Raw genomic sequence first — 17293 nt, 5'->3', positions numbered from 1 at the left:
CCGCTCCGCTTTCGATCCAGCTCTCTGCTATGGCCTGGGAACGCAATAAGATGGCCCAAATCCTTGGGCCCGGGCACCTGTGTGGGAGACCCAGAAGAACCTCCTGGCTCCTGGCTTTGGATTGGCACAGCTGTGACCCTTGCATCTGGAGAGTGAACCAGCGGATGGAAGACCTCTCTGTCTCGTGTAACACTTTTAAGCAAATAAATCTAAAAATAAAATTATTTTGGGATGAGAGGGGAGTAGGAGTTGGGACAGAAGTGGGGGTGGGAACAACCAGTATATCCCTATAGCTGTACCTATGAGTGAAATTCGTGTTCATTAAATAAAAGCTTTCTTAATAAAAACGAATTATTTTCCCTTTATTTTTAGTGAACATTAAATCCATACTATTGATAGACCCATGCTAACCTTACTGACCTAATGGTAGCTTTAAACAAAGCCAAGTGTAAAACTGCAGTGTAGTGACATACAAGCCAGTGTTTATCAGTAGGCCCTCAACTTCCTGGTTCATTTGTGTAACCAAACCTCTTTAATTTGGCCCACTTCTACCTCACTGTACAGAATTTAGTGCTCTGCCAATGCCGCCAACGGCAATCCTCTGAAAACGTAACTACACACCATCTATACAGCCAGTAAATCGCATGGGCGCTTGCACTCGGCTCCGAAGTACCGGCACCATTATGATCAACACAGCTCGGGCACATAAAGCTCTTATGCTGCGCCTAACACAGACCAAAGCTGCTTATCCCGTATTGAAACAGCGTTTTAAACACGCTACCCTGGACGTACTTCAGCTCTTCCCATGACTTCGTGGGTGGCCCTGAAAAGGGCCTTTGGGTAAGGGATCTGGGGCCGCGAAGGCAGGCAGCTCAGCCGCCGAAGCCGTAGAGCGTGCGTCCCTGGCGCTTGAGCGCGTAGACCACGTCCATAGCCGTGACCGTCTTGCGCTTGGCGTGCTCCGTGTAGGTGACGGCGTCGCGGATGACGTTCTCAAGGAAGACCTTGAGCACGCCGCGGGTCTCCTCGTAGATGAGCCCCGAGATGCGCTTGACGCCGCCGCGCCGGGCCAGGCGGCGGATGGCGGGCTTGGTGATGCCCTGGATGTTGTCGCGCAGCACCTTGCGGTGGCGCTTGGCGCCGCCCTTGCCCAGGCCCTTTCCACCCTTGCCACGTCCAGACATGGCTGCCACTCCTGTGAGAAGTAGGGGTTGGCGCAGGCCTTTAAATACTATACTTGCGGACCTGATTGAAAACGACAGGGCGGGCGGAGGTTGTTTTTTTCTCTCGGCTTGTCACCAAGGGGGCGGTGCCAGGAGGATGTTTTTGATTGGCTGCTGAGACCTGGCTCGTCATTGGCTGGACTGGAAGGCGGGGTCGAGATTTTATTGGGCGGAAAAGGCCTCTTTAGCGTTATTGCCTTGTTTTGTCCGCGCGCCTGGCAAACTGTAGGCGCCATCAGAGGCTGAAAACCGAGAGCGTCCTTCCCCTTGTCCCCCTGAGCCGTTGATCCTCCGGGGAGGTACGAACGACGCCTAACAGAGTAATTTGTAGGTCAAGAGACTTTCGCTCCCTCGCGACTCTTCCTGTCCTCACGGGCTGGACAAAGTCTGCGCCTGGCGTGGAGCAGCTCTTGCCCCCTCAGGTGCCCGCGTCCGGCCAGAAAGATGCAGCCTACTGCAAACCCGAGTGGAGCGGCCGGTACTGCAGCCGCTCTCTCCCTCCCTCTCTCTGGCCCACCGGCTAAGTGGCTCTGTTTTTGCGCAGGTCTGGGAGGGAAGCGGGAACTGCGGGGCTGGATCTAAGCCGTGGGCCGACCCCAGGCCCCCGGCCCGGCTCGCTGCTCCCGTGTCACCTGCCTGCAGCTCCAGTCACAGCTCGCTCGCCTCCTTTTTAATCCCCTTCCACCTGCTGTAGTTTGAGAGACAGGACATTCCGTTTTGTAGAGTCGGGGATTAATTGCGGTGTGCGGCTAATACTTGATTAAGGTCGTAGCAAAGCCTCGAGTCCTCCCCTTGGAGGGAGGCCTTTGTGAAGATCACTGGTTCCAAAACAAGGGTAATCCGATTTTTAGGAAATGGCAGGATCGCACGACTGGGCCTGTGTGGCTTGAAGAGACCTCTCAAATCAGTTTTCTCCTCAGCCTCCTGCCGAGGCTTTGTGAAAATTTCCACAGCAAGAGAAGCTCTTAAAGAAAACACCTCTCCACCCCCGTCGTAGTAAATAAACAAATGCCTGGTGTGCGCTCTCAGGAAGAGACATGGACCACAGTGAGACAATTCATAACCTCCGACTGCTCACTTGAAGAGAAGCGGGAACAAGACAAAAAGATGTAGGGCAGGGCCCGAAAGTTCTAAATATGTGGACCATAAATTGATGGTTTGGGGGCCAGTGCTGTGGCATAGTGGGTAAAGCTGCAGCCTGCAGTGCCGGCATCCCATATGGGCACCAGTTCGAGTCCCGGCTGTTCCACTTCTGATCCAGCTCTCTGCTGTGGCCTGAGAGAGCAGTAGAAGATGGCATAAGTCTTTGGGCCCCTGCACCCACATGGGAGACCTGGAAGCAGCTCCTGGCTTCCAACGGGCTCAGCTCCCGCCTTTGAGGCCATTTGGGGGAGTGAACCAGCCAATGGAAGACCTCCCCTCACCCCCGTAGCTCTGCCTTCAAATAATAAATAAATAAATCTTAAAGACAACTATTTAAAAAAATAAATAAATTGAGGGTTTTTAGGATCCTGACTCCCCACCATCTTATAATAGGATTTAAGGAAGAAAGACTGCTAAACATTACAGAGAACAATGTCAGAACTGAATTCATACATGACTCTTCAAATCTCAGTGTGTTTGAATTCTTGAATATAAAATTAAAATGTAGTGTAGAACATATAACTTCATGTAAAAATACATGGTGTGAACTACCCTAAACACATCACTGCAGAAGCTATCTCTACATAAACTGTATAAATTGCTCTTCCTCATCTCATTACCTGCTGTATCACTAATAAAACTTCACTTCTGCTTTGACAAGTTATTTGAAAGTAAAAGAGCAGGAGTGAGCCAAAGAGGGAGCTGTCCCATGTGTTTCACTCCGCAAATGCCTGCCTCAACTAGGTAGGGTTGGGCCAAAGGAAGCCAGGAGCCAGAAACTCAATCTGGGTGTCCCGTGTGGGTGGCAGGGACTCAACCACTTGAGTCATCACCGGCTGCCTCCCAGGGTGCACATTAGCAGGAAGCTGAGACTCCAGCCCCAGCAATCTGATACAGGTTGTGGGCATCCTAAACAGCATCTTTGTTTTTAAAAAGATGTATTCGTTTATTTGAAAAGTAGAATAACAGAGAGGGAGAGACAGAGAGAGGAGAATCTTCTAGACTCTGATTCACTCCTCCAAATGACTGCAACAGCCAAGACTGACTGAGCCACACTGAAGCCAAAGCCAGAAAATCCATTCAAGTTCCCACGTGGGTTGTAGGGGCCCAAGCATGTGGGTCATCATCCATTGCCTTACCAGGTGCATCAGCAGGAAGCGAGGTTGGAAGTAGACGACTCAAACCTGGGATCACGATGGGATGCTAGTGTCCCAAGAGGTGACAGCAGCCCCCTCATAAGGCATCTTAACTCCTGTGCCAAAAGCACAGAACTTGATTTAAAAAAAAAAAAAGAACAGTAAAAATAGGGGAGAGCGTTGTGGTGCGGCGGGGTGTTTGCAATGCTTGCATTCTATATAAGAATGCCTGGTTCAAGGGGCTCCTCCACTTCCAATCCAGCTTCCTGCTAATACACATGGGAAGGCGGTGGATAATGACCCAAGAACCTGGGTCCCTGCTACCCATGTGGGAGACCCAGATGGTGTTTGTGGCTCCTGGCTTCAGCCTGGCCTAGCCTTGGCTATTGCAGGCTTTGGGGGAATGAAGCAATGGATTCAAGATCTGTCTCTATCTCTCTCTCTCTCTCTCTTTTTCTCTGTCACTCTGCCTTTCAAATAAATACACAAATCTTTAAAACAAAATAAGAACAATACTTTCTGCCCAAGTGTGAGTACATCAAGGTTATCCATCCCCAAATTTCTCCCAGAATAAGAGAATAAACAGAAATGTGAAATCATTAAATAAAATTTTGTGTATCAACATGGAAAAAGATCCTTTAAGAAATGTGCCTAAAAAAATGTTTCAAATTACTAAAAATGCATACGAATAGATACGGCAAATTCTGAAATGTTAACCCAGATTCCCCCCTCATTGTAGAAAAGATCAAGGGTGTTGCTGCCAGGGAGCTGAACAAATACTCTGGTATACAGAGAAGATGGTAACAATGCCACATCATTGCTTTCTTGATTTAGGGATAAACGTGCTATAGAGGGCATGAGCTCTGAGACAGAGGGCTAGATTAAATTCCAGCACAGCCATTCTTTCACTGTGGAACCTTTGACAACTTACCTAAACTCTCTGTGCCTTGGTTTCCATAAGAACAAAAAAGAAAAAGAAGAAGAGGAAGAGGAAGAAGAAGAAGAATAGGAGGAGGAGGAGGAGAGGAGGAGGAGGAGGAGGAGGAGGAGGAAGAAGAAGAAGAAGAAGAAGAAGAAGAAGAAGAAGAAGAAGAAGAGTGGAATAACTATAGTTCCAACCTCACAGGATTTTTGGGGAAAATTACATTAAGATTCAGAACAAAGCTGAGCATCTAGCAGTTACTGCATAATAATTAGCAGAATAAATTAGTTTTACAGAACACTTCTACCATGAAAACCTTTATTGAGAATGTAAAATCACTCAGTCAAGAAACAAGAGAAAGAAGCATTCATTCCTATTTCTTACATAATTACCACTGGTGAGAAGTGGGACGGACACCCAATGCCTAAGATGCCAGAGTGCAAGCCGAGCCGGTAACATGCAAATGTGCACACGATGTCCAGGCTGCCCAAGGCTCCTACCAAAACTGTCACGCAAATACGTTCACATTTTATTAATATTTTATGTTAACGGACAGGAACTAATAACTGGTGCAAAAAAGGAACACAAATTATAACCTAGAGTCTGCAAGAGAATCAAACTCACAGATGCCAGCTCACACATGTTGAAATGAAATTTGGGTGCTTGTCTGTGTGCTCAGAAAAATAAAAGGCATTTTAAGAGCATTAGCTTATGAGAAATGCTGGTGTTTTTGAGGCAGTACCTTGTTTTTCAATGTGCGTGCCCACGAGGAAGGTTTGATAATGCCCAAAGCACACACAGTGCCTGCAGAGGGCGCTATGACAACAGTCGTGGCAGCGCCTCCCTGAAGCCCTCCACCACCTGCTGTACCAGACTCACAGGTCACCAGGGTTGCTCCCTCTGTTCTCCTCCCAGTTCACGCAGTGTAGCAGTAGTCTCTGATCCCAGCGATTCCAGCGGCAGGTTAGCTGTTTCCAGCTTATTTTCTGATTTTTAGGGTCTTTTCTCTACCAGTGATGTCCAGGCCACCAATCCACCCTGCCCTTTACCCTCACCAAACTCCCATTCCCGGGGCTCTGCGATTTTGTGACAAGCCTGATGCACTGGACTTGGCCACCAGGTGGCATTGTTCTCCCTGCTACTATGCCAAATCTGTGCAGTTTTACCCCAAGCGAAATAAGAGAATTTACAAGGTAGGTTTTCAATTAGTTGGCCTTAAGAACTAATGAACAAAGCCAGACAAAGTAAGCTAAGAAACACTGAAAGAAAATAGAGGTTAATCATTCCTGATAGCTGCTGATGAATAGTGTTACGTTTCTCTGAAATGTAACCAATATAAAATAATCCATTACTTAACTGTAATTTACCTCTCTGCTTTTGAGCAGAGAGAACTTGGCGACCTGCTTTTAGCATGGTTTGTAGATAAAATAACTAGCATCTTACAACTTGTACAATCATGTTCCTAGAGTGAAGAAAACCATTAACTACCACCATTGAATGAAAATATTCCATAAGACAACATGTTGAAAACAAGACAGCAATGTCAATGTCCCACATATTACAAAATGATTAAGCATATCCGCAAGGACAAGAATAGCAAAATTTCATAGTATACAATGCCATGGAACATTAATTAAAATAGGTATTTGTTAATTTCATATATTTCAAGATATCAATAATACTATCAGGTAAATAATACTAGTATCAATAATACTAAATGTATGAATACATGTATTTCAATGTATTAGTAATACAGATGTTAAAAGAATTTATCACTGACTAATGAAATAACTAATTTTATTCATTTTTCAAATTTTCTATGATTGCAAATGACTTAAATTACTTTTACTTTCCTTCACATCAGTTTCATAATATGAGCAAAAGATAAAGCTTTTAAAATGCTGTGATCTCTTTGGTCAAATTCAGTGCCTACCAAATGAACTTCAAAGCCATATCAGGTTTCTGAAACACCTGCCTTCCAAGACAGAGGCTTGTGCCAGAGTTAGGCAGGATATGCACGCTGTGACAAAGTAAACACATGCCATCTGGGGCTAGATGTTAAGATTCTTTTGAACAAGGTCAGATGAGTCAGTTTCCCAAAATCTAGTAATTCCTGACTGGCCTGGCTTGGTTAATTTGTTTTTAATTGCACAACCACAACTGGAGAGGAGAACCAGACTCTACAACGCAGGAGGCAGCCTGGGCTTCCGCTTTTTAAACTCACTGGCTTCCGACAAGAGAGAGGCCACGTCAGTGGCTGGAGGCAAGTGCTGCCGCCAGGTTCCGACTGTGGGGAGGCGCTGTGTCCCAAACTCACAGCCCTGGCTGAGGGGCCACAGGGGCCACAGAGAGCGACCGCAGAGTAAGGGAGGCACATCCCAGGTCCTTCCCACGGGGACTCTGAAACAAGGCGGCTGAGCAGCAGGCTGTGGTCTGCGGTTTCATTTGCAGGAGGCTCGCTGAGAAGCACAGACAAGAGTAGAGACCGCTCTGCCCAGGCCCCAGGCGGGCACCTTCCGTTTCATCCCAGCCTGGATGCTGGAAGCCTGTCTGTATCCCAGGCAGGCTGGGCAGTCATCTAGACCTCGCTTACTTCCTCTTTAAAAAGGTGTGTGGGGGGGAGAGGGGGGGTAGTACCTGCTTTTCTCAGCGACTAAATGAATGCTGGTCCCCACATTGAATGAGCTTTTCCCAGAGGTAGGAGGTCACATGGCACAGGCGTAGGGGATAGAGGCAGGGGACGAAATCAAGAAAACCTCTGGAAGCAGCCCGAGATCCCTGAGAGCAAGTTCTGGGGGTCACCGGGGGGGCCCTGGCATGCAGGGCCCCAAAGACCTAGTTGGGAAGCTTTGTCGGGAAGTGACCAAGGCAGGCCAAGAACAGTTTGTCTGTCAAGTGCGACTCCGTCCTGAAACACGAGGAGCTCCACAAGCCAGGGCCCTCCTAGAGTCTCCCGCGGCGTCTCCTGCCCGCGATGAGTCCATGGGCTGCTTCACTGGCACTCGGCTAGGACGTAGTCCCCCAGGGCTCCTCCTGTGCAGACCAGATAGGGGGAGGCTGTCACAGACCAGGCGGGATCCAGCCTCTTCCTGTCTGTCACCTTCCTCATTCACTTCTCAAGTCTGACCCCTTTGTTTCAGGGCACCAGCACCTCTAACCCAGAATAGCTCCTTAAGCCTTCTAACTGGTCCGTACCTAGCAACACAGCCCTACCCAGGGAGAAGGCATCCATTCTGCCTTATATCACCCTACTGGCTCATGACTTCACACCTAGGACTGCATGCGCTGGCCTCTGTTGCCTTGTTTTCCCTACACCATAGGTGCTCAGGGAGTGGAAATGCAGACTTGGTGCCAAGTAGGGGCAGAGTGCAGTAGTCCTCCCCCCCACCCCCGGCCATGCCTCAGCAACCCCTGTGGGTGAGGCCGCTTGGTCAGTGCAGCTTCTCCTCAGCCTCAATCTCCCCTAAAGCAATCGCCTCTCTCCAGCAAGCTCCAGAAGCCCTTCTTGACCCCTGATGAATGGGACCTGCACGCTTTCCTTCTGGGAAGCCCACCCCCACCTGAGCCATTTGATTCACACCCCCACTTGGACACTGGGGCATCCCTATCTGTTTTCATTGTTGTTCAGTGTTGTTCCAAGTACATTTGAGTTCTAAGAAGCCACAGTGCCTTAAGCCTCAAAGCCCTTATTCTCCTTTAAACCCTTGCAAAACAGCAGATCAAAAGATACCTATAGAATTCTGGGGAAAGCCAGTAATTCCTTTCCTGCCCCCAGACAGGTGCTGGCGCCCTCCACCATCCACCCTCCACCATCCAAGAAAATAAGAGGCGAGTTGGGTTTCCCATGGCTTCAAAGTCCCCTCTGCCTAATTTCCCACAGGAGGAGTATCACACTTCTTCCTTGTTCCTACTCACTTGAAGCCTGTCTCTTCTTGAATATTTGGTACAAAATTCCAAAAAAGATGGTAAGGACACAAACAGTGATCCCACTGGCAATTCCGATGACCAGGCTGCTGGACAGTGAGGGCTCTAAGAAAGCAACAGCATGTTAGAGCTCGCAACTGTGCAACTGGCCCCAACCCAGAGTACGTTGATCACCCTGGTTCCCCACACAGGAGACGCCCTCAGCTCTTGGATTTCGTCCTTACCCCAGGTGGCAGCGATGGGCTGGTCCAGGCCTGGGTGCTCCACCCAGCAGGTGAATCTCTGCTCTTCCCCATAGGGCACAGTCAAGGCCACCCGGGCCTGGTAGGTCCCATCCCCGTTGGGCAGCATGGTCCTCAGCTCCACGTCCTTGGCTTCCAGTGGCTGCCTGTCCTTCAGCCACTGCATGGTGATGTTTGGGGGGTAGAAGTGCAGAGCCCGACACCGCAGAGTGGTGGTGGCAGAGGACATGTGGCGTGTTACTGTTACCGAAGGAGCCACTTGAAAGAGGAAAGATAAGGAGAGGGGATCTTTTTACCCATGCCAGGGAGATTGGAACATTCATTTCCTCGACAGATTGGAGGAAGGAGACACCCTTTCCAGGAAGATGAACTACAGGAGAGGCTCCATTCTGGACCTGAAACCCAAGATTGGGCTCTGATGCCACGTCCCTTGGAGGACGCTCCCAGATGTGTCAGCCCGTTCTGTAGGTGAATTCGCAATCTGCTACCTACCTTCTCTGTTCTGGGTATAAAAATATCCTTTTTGTGAATCAAAAAATGATTGAATACACATTGTAGATTTCATTTGGTTCAACCCAGTGAGTTCCCATCTAAGATGAGCCTTGGGGGCCAGCGCTGTGGCATAACAGATAAGCTGCTGTCTGTAGTGCTGGCATCCCATATGGATACCGGTTTGAGTCCTGGCTGCTCCACTTCCAATCTCTGAACCCATGTGGGAGACTCGGAGGAAGTTCCTGGCTCCTGGCTTCAGATTGGCCCAACTCCAGCCATTGCTGCCATTTAGGGAGTGAACCAGTAGGTGGAAGATTCTCTCTTTCTCTCTCTCTCTTTCTCTCTTTCTCTCTCTCTCTCTCTCTGTCTCGCTCTCACTCTCACTCTGCTTCTCTGTAACTCTGCTTTTCAAATAAATAAATAAATCTTTTTTTAAAAAAGAGCCTTTTAAGATTGGCAGGCTTCAGCAAAAATGAATGTGACCTTTAACTTCCAAAGTTTCTGCTACACTCATGGGTTACCTCACTTGGTATTTACATGCCTGGGGATTCAGCATCTCCCACGTGGGAACAGGACCATAAACAGGATCCAAAAGAGAGCCATAGACACTTCCTCTTAGCCATAGGCATGGAGGAATCTCCAGCTGGGATTTGGGTGTGGCATACAGCTCATTTTAAGGTGCAGCTCCTAGGACTGGGAGTCAGAGGATGAACTCCCAAGCCAAGGAGCCTGTGCTGGGCCGGCCCCTCCCACTCTGCACTGGAGATCTGGGGAGGCGGGGCTTGTACCTACCTTGTTGGTCCAGAGTCCCTCTCCCCACTTCCAACAACTGCTGCAGCTGTTCCGGGCAGTCCCTTTCCAGATAGACCTTGTTCTGCTTGGCTCGAATCTTGTGCACTTCCCACTCCAGCTTGGTGGCCTGGGCCCCAGGCTCTGCTGCTTTCCAATCCAGCGTCTCGGGGCAGAATTCCAGGTGGTCCTGCCCATCGTACCCATACTTCCAGAAGCCCCTGGTACTGTTGTCCTCTCGCACCTCACAACCCAGGATCACCTGCAGGGTGTGGGACCCTGGGAACACACCCAGGCTTTTTACTGAAACAGAAGGAACAAGTGCCTGTGTCCACCACCCACAGAGATGGAATGACCTCAGGATGCAAACGCCAGGTCTCTTCCCTACCCTCCCTCCCAGCTCTCTCCCTCAAGATGCACCCTCGGGGAGAGGCAACGCTGCCACCTCTTCACGTACCCTGGCTGTGGTTGTGGTTGTCCATGATTGTCCAGAAGTCAACAGTGAACATATGATCCCATCCCTTCAGGCTCTGGCTTAGCTGCAGCCACAGCTGGCTCGAGGTCCCACCTTGGAGCCACGGGGCCCGGGGCTCCGCTCGGCGACTCTCGTGATCATAGGACACAAACAGCTGGTCGTCCAGGTAACCTAAAGCCTCAAACAAGGGCAGCCCGAGGTCAGGCTGGGAGGCGCCCATGAAGAGGTAGAGCAGAGAGTGGGAACCTGGAAAGACAGCAGCAGACCCTGCGCATGAGCCACAGAGGCACCAGGAGGCAGAGGACCCACACACTGCACACTGCACCAACCCACACCCTGCAGCAATGCACACACGCTGCTACTGCCTTCTGTGAACTGACACGAAGTCCCCTTGGCTACTCCCTCCCGGGCACATCCCTCTGCTACAACCCCACTCCCCCAGACCTTGTCCCAACACACTCTGGAAAAATTCTGAGGTGCTCTCTCAGAGGGAATTAGACCCAAGTCCTTAGGAGTCTGCCATTGTGTTTTCCCCACTTCCGTCTCTGAGTTCTTTCTTGTGCAAGCATCTGCTGTGAGGCTCTGCCACCAAATAGCCCAGGGCAACTCCAGCACCCTAAAGCTCTAAAGCAAACAGAGGCAGCCCCAGGAAGCCCCAGGAAGCCCCAGGACGAGAACGCTAGGCGAGTTTGTTTCCCTCCACCTCCCCAGATTATAGGAGGAGGCAGTTCTGGAAGGTCCTTGGGCCCCTGACTGCACCTGCCTGGCTGCAGTGGGTGCTTCAGCAATTCTTGTTGGAGGAGGAAGTGGTGACTTGGGGATTTCCCTCTCTGGCTCTGAAGAATAGAGCCACATTTGACTCTGTCTCACTAAACAGAGACTCTTCCGCAACTGCCTTTCAAATTTATCCAAAATACAACCATTTGTCACCCTTATCCCTGCTCCCTACTTCCTGCCTGGCCTCTTTTTTTTTTAAATCATTGTTTTAAAATTTATTTTATTTATTTGAAAAAAATTACAGAGCAAAGTAGAGAGAGAGAGAGAGAGAGAGAGGTCTTCCATCCGCTGGTTTACTTCCCAAAAGCCACAATGGCCAGAGCTGAGCTGATCCAAAGCCAGGAGCCCCGAGCTTCCTCCTGGTCTCCCACATGGGTGCAGGGGCCCAAGGACTTGAGCAATCCTCGGCTGCTTTCCCAGGCACATTAGCAGGGAGCAGGATCGGAAGTGGAGCAGCCGGGACTCAAACTGGCACCCATAAGGGATGTCGGCGCTGACCCTGACCCCGTTCCCCTGCAGTCTGCTTTCTGCATCTTAATTCACTGCTACCTCCTCCACTACCATGCAAAATCTTAAAGGGTAAGGAGATGGTTCCTAGCTCTCTCTCTTCTGGTCCTGGAACAGTACAATACATGGATGGGATTTTCAATGCAACTGGATTTGATATGCAAATAGACTTCCAGAGATCCATGAAAAAAAAGTCATTAAAAGATAAGTTTATTAGCCGGCGCCGCGGCTCAATAGGCTAATTCTCCACCTAGCGGCGCCAGCACACCGGGTTCTAGTCCCGGTCGGGGTGCCGGATTCTGACCCGGTTGCCCCTCTTCCTGGCCAGCTCTCTGCTGTGGCCCGGGAAGGCAGTGGAGGATGGCCCAAGTGCTTGGGCCCTGCACCCCATGGGAGACCAGGAGAAGCACCTGGCTCCTGCCTTCGGATCAGCGCGATGCGCCTGCTGCAGCGGCCATTGGGGAATAAACCAACGGCAAAAGGAAGACCTTTCTCTCTGTCTCTCTCTCTCACTATCCACTCTGCTTGTCAAAAAAAAAAAAAAAAAAAAAAAGATAAGTTTATCTTGGTGCAAAAACATTTAAACCCATGTGCCTTTTATGCATGACACGCAATTTCCATTAATTTTGGGGAAGCAGAGGGTGCACTGGGTATGCCGGCAGGGAGAAGCTGACCCCACAGTCCCCCAGCATCGACGAGGACACTGGGGAGCAGTTCACAGCTGTCAGCATCGACAGGGGGGAGCCCGGGGAAGGGCTGGGCACCCCTCTGCTGGGGCCCTCTTCCATCCCTCAACCCTCATCTTGCTGTTCAAGCCTCTCCAGTTTGCCCACTTGTCCACATGATGGGGAAGCACACAGTCCACAAGGCCAAGGGCAACACGGTGGCCCCCTGGGGCGGAGGGAGGGGCTGCTCAACCCCTACCCTACAGCCTGAGGGCTTCACATTTCTTGGTTCAAACTGTTCATCGTGATGTTGAACAATTGTGGGTATACGCAGCAGAGACATGAGCTGTGCCACCCAGGCCTACTGAAACACTGAACAAAAAACCCAGCAAGCAGGCCATTACCTCTGTGACCTCATAAAATGTGGGTACACACAGCACCTATCACCACCCACTTCTCCTGAGCCTGGAGTGCTAATTATGCATATAAAGTACGGAGTGCAGGCTACACAATAGCCAAAAATCTCCATCAGCTAAGATTACAAGCCCTGAAAGTGCTTGCTGTAACCTCAGAAAACCAGATTGCTTACATTTTTTGTAGCCTGGAGTCAGTTATTTATCGTGAGGACCGACTCACCCCACTAGCTCCTACCGCCCAATGCATTAGTGAGAGGGCACCGTGACTATGATGGCAACTAATGAGCGCTTAAAGGCTAATTAATATTACATTGGTATCCTTTCAGGCGAAGCCTGTGAATTACACAGCTCATTGCAAACCAACAAAGGCTGAATGAAAAAGAAAACTACTACATCCAGTTCAAACGTTCAAAAATAGACTCGTGTTCCCCAGCAAAAGAGCGATCGCTAAGAGTCGGGCAAAGACCGAGCGCAGGCTTGTCTCAGGAGCCCGTCTCGCCAAAAAGGGGTGGGATGGGTGCAGAATCCTGTGTCCTCCCGAGCCGCGCACCACGCCGAGTCTGCCCGGGTCCCGAGTGGGCCCGCTCGCACGGAGTTCCAGGGGCGCCCAGGCCACGGTCGCCCTTAGCAAAGGCGACTAGGGCGAAGTGGCACAGTACACGCAAGAAACCACAAACCCGAAAGCCGAGGCCAAGGACCTCACGCGAGAATCTAGGAGGCTCGGGGTGGTTCCAGGGCCGCTCCTAAGCGCGGAGGCTCGGGGGCCGGGGAGGGGCGCGGTCCGCAGGCCAGAGACCTAGTCTGAGCTCTGCCAGCAGCGCCCCTCTTGGGGTCTGGACTCGGGACTTGCAGAAACGGACCGCAGGGTCCGCCCGATCCCGGCAGTTACCCGGAAGTCAGCAGACTCCGGGCGTCCGTTTTCCTCCCCGCCGCTCCCCTCCGCTCGCCACCACCCGAGACTCACGCGGGGGTCGCGCCTGCGGGACCACGGCGCGCACGAACAGCAGCAGGAGCAGCGCGGGCTGCGCGCGCGGGCGCATCTCCCTGCCTCGGCGCGGGGCGGGGAGGTGCGGACGGCCCAAGACGTCCACTCGGGACGGGGCCGAGGCTCCGAAACTTCCTGGCGACTGAGATCCCTTTCCGGGCCATGGGCGAGCAGAGACGGGTCTGGCGCCCGCTGGTGAACCCCGCAGCGACCCCGCCGTGCGCCCGCTCTTTAAATCTGTAGGGGTCCGGCTGAGCCGACGAGAGCAGACAAAAGGGTTTTTCTGATCCAGATATGAATGTTTAAATAGTAAACAAATACTGAATTACACATCTTCCAAACTTTTAGCTCCAGCGTACTCCAACTTGTTCATCTTGTTTGATTTGGAAACAATTTTTCTCCAGTAAAAACTTCATTTTTCTTTATTAAAATGGGACCATTAGGTTAACAGATTAGGCTCTGCCGAAATATCTTTCACGGCTTACATCATGCAATCGCCTGGCACGTGTTTGCCAAGTTTAGGGTACCGCGGAACCACATGGAGAATCATTAAACAGCTCGAGGTCCCGCCCCCCAGCCCAGGCTTCCCGGGGCATTGCGCTTTTAAAAGCTCTCCTCCCCCTCCAACAAGGTTTGAGAATTCTGCTGTAGATATTTCAAACCATATCGACAAATGTAATGCATCTGTCTGATTAACCTCAAACCTTTAAATATCTAGCAAGCTCAACTAGCAAGAACTTTCAAAGCCAACAGGCACATTTTGTCACTTCAAGGGAACAAAAAAATCAAACTTCAAAATTGGGATTTCTTAGCTGTAGGCAGATGGATGAAATAAGATAGGAAAAATATTGAACAGTGGTGATGGACACATTGTGTGATTTGTTGTACTAATATTTGGGGGGGTGTTACAGCTTTATTGACGTATAATTCATAAACTGCACAATTCACCTGCTTCAGAAATCCTGTATCCTTTAGTCACCACCTCCCCAAGCCCTCCACCTTCCTGCCTGCCTCAGCCACAAATCTTTGTTTCTATACTGGACATTCCATACACACGGAATCATACACTATGTTATTTTTTGTAAGTGACTTCTTTCATTTAGCATAATGTTTGCATGTGTGCAAATATTGAACTAATATTATTCCATTGTAAGCATATGTCATATGACATTTCATTTCCGCTTTCATCAATTGATGGATTTTTGGGTTGTTTCTCCTTTTTCACCATTGGGAATCACACTGCTATGAACATTCATGTGCAAGTTTCCGAGTGGACTTACATTTTCATTTGTCTTGGGTGAATAGGAGTAGACATGCTAGGTCATATGGTAACTCTTACTTTTTGAGGTTAACTACTTCACTGTTTTCCAAAGTGCACCATTTTACCCTCCCATCAGCACATGTGAGAGTTGTGATTGTTTACATGTGCCAGCATCTCTTACTGTTCAGTTGTAATCATAGCCATTCTTGTGTGAAGTGATATTATTGCATTTTGATTCGCTTTTCCCTAATGACATTATGTTGAGCCTCTTTTTAATGACTTACTGGTCATTTGTAAATCTTCTTGGAAGAAATATTATTTTAGGTCATTTACTCATTTTTAATTTTTTTCTAAAGACTAATTTATTTGAAGAACATAGAGAGAGAGATCTTCCATCTTCTGGTTCACTCGCCAAATGGTCACAATAGCCAGGGCTGAGTCAGGTCAAAACCAGGAGCCAGGAATTCCATTGGTCTCCTATGTGGGTGGCCCAAGTATTTGAGCCAACATCTGCTGCCTCCCCGGTGCATTAACAGAAATGGAGTAGCCAGAACAGGCACTCAGATATAGGATGCCGGCATCCCAAGCAGCGGCTTACCCAGCCATGCCACAACATGGACCTTTACTCATTTTTTAAACTTGGATCATTTGTTTTTTATCATTGAGTTGTATCTTTATATGGTGTAGCTATGTCTCAGTATTATATATTATATACAAATATTTCATCGATTCAGTGTGTCTTTGTACTTTCTTGATGCTGTCATCTGAAACACAGAAATTTTAAACTTTGTTGAGATCCAGTTTACCTATTTTTTTTCTTATGCTTTTGGTGTCAAATCTAAGAGGTCATTGTCAAATTCAAGATAACAAAGATTTCCACCTGTGTTTTCTTCTAATAATTTTATTGTTCTAGTGTTTACAATTAGATCTCTGATTCATTTGGACTTAATTTTTGTATATATTATAGTTAATTGTATGTGGTATAGTTAATTTTATATGCCAACTTGACTGGGCTAAGAGATGCCCTGATACCTGGTAAACTATCACTGCTAGCTGTGTCTCTGAGGGTGTTTCCAGGCAAAATTGTTACAAAATATCCCCAACACTGGTTGGAAGAATGGCTACAGACCCCCCTAAACTTGATCTGCTGCCTGCCAGGCTGCAAGCCACCCATTGACATCAGGGTAGCGGAAGACAGTTGGTATTTATTTGTTGCAAAGCACAGAGGAAAAGGCCAAGAAACTACTGTGCAATTCCTGGGCTCCTTCAAGGCTTACAGGTGAAACTTCTTATAGACTGAAGTTGGGGTGGAAAGACTCCTGTGCAAACCACTGGTTGGTCTGACATCCTCGTGGCTTTCCTTTTTGGTTGGCAATATGTTCCTTTGCAAACCTGGTGATGGAAAAGTGGGTTCCAGTCATTAACCCATGCATGAGGATGGCACCTACATGATCTACGCATCTCCCAGAGGCTGACACTCCTGACACTGCTGCATTGAGAAATTAAGCCTCCACATGAGTTTTAGTGGGATCAAACCACATTCGAACCACAGCAAAGACTTAGACCAACAGGTTTCCACACTTACATCTCAGGCCTTTGGACTTGGACTTAGACCACTGGCTTTCCTCCCTTGCCAGTTACTGGTCAGTACTCATACGTGGGTGAGGTCAGAGTCCAGCTCCATGCTTTTCCAGGGATATTCAGTTGGCACACGATCATTTCATGAGATGGCAATTATTTCTTCATTAAATTATTTTGGCACTCTTGCTAAAAACCAATTGACTTCGATGTGAGTGTTTATTTTTGTGCTCTCAATTCTACATAGGGATTTACAGCCCTATCTTTATGTCAGGACGATACTGTACTGATTACTATAGCTTTATATGTCAAAATTGAAGTCAAGAAGTGCAAGTCCTCCAAATTTGTTCTTCTTTTTCAAGATTGGTTTGCTTTCTCTGGGTCTGTTGAATTGCATATGAATTTTAGGATCAATACTCTATTTTTAGGCACTTTTTAAGATTTTCATTGAAATGCATTTTAGCTTTTTAAAAATTGTGATAAGAGAAAATAGCCAAAATCAGACAATAGACAGCGCCAACATGGAACAAGCAGGAGGAGGAATAAAAAGTTGACACACAAATGAACAGAGAATCATCAACCACATTCTAGAAACCATGGACTGCTTATTTGTGCTACAAATGCAACCTGAAAATTACTGGAAAAATAATATATGGGCATTAAAGATTTTAGCCACAGACAATTCATGGGAATCAGAACAGCAGGTAAGGAAGAAAGCTGGTAGGAAGCTGTTAGGCCAACCGTGAAGAGTGGGTGGA

General features: G+C 48.7%; 2 protein-coding genes across 3 annotated transcripts; both read right to left on the bottom strand.

Moving 5' to 3' along the window:
* Positions 1-814: 814 nt before the first annotated feature.
* On the bottom strand, positions 815-1202 carry LOC100347744 (histone H4). Its single transcript, XM_002714211.6, has one exon. The coding sequence runs from the start codon at positions 1182-1184 to the stop codon at positions 873-875; it is 312 nt and encodes a 103-aa protein (XP_002714257.1). The 5' UTR covers positions 1185-1202; the 3' UTR covers positions 815-872.
* A 3526-nt stretch (positions 1203-4728) lies between these two features.
* HFE (homeostatic iron regulator) lies at positions 4729-14188 on the bottom strand. Of its 2 annotated transcripts, none has more exons than XM_002714212.6 (6): positions 13676-14188; positions 10329-10592; positions 9875-10150; positions 8573-8848; positions 8340-8453; positions 4729-7457 (listed from the first exon to the last, which is right to left on the bottom strand). In XM_002714212.6, exons 1-6 carry the CDS (start codon positions 13749-13751, stop codon positions 7417-7419), a joined length of 1047 nt encoding a protein of 348 aa, XP_002714258.3. In that variant the 5' UTR covers positions 13752-14188; the 3' UTR covers positions 4729-7416. The 2 variants fall into 2 exon arrangements, with proteins under 2 accessions (XP_002714258.3, XP_008260685.3); XM_008262463.5 differs by having other exon boundaries at positions 9875-10174; positions 13676-13949.
* Positions 14189-17293: the final 3105 nt, after the last annotated feature.

This window comes from Oryctolagus cuniculus, chromosome 5 (genome assembly GCF_051225735.1).
Source record: "Oryctolagus cuniculus isolate XC-2025 breed Fujian yellow rabbit chromosome 5, ASM5122573v1, whole genome shotgun sequence".
Classification (NCBI taxonomy): Eukaryota; Metazoa; Chordata; class Mammalia; order Lagomorpha; family Leporidae; genus Oryctolagus; species Oryctolagus cuniculus.
Note: the sequence above shows the minus strand (reverse complement) of the source record. Positions and strands in the feature narration are given on the sequence as shown.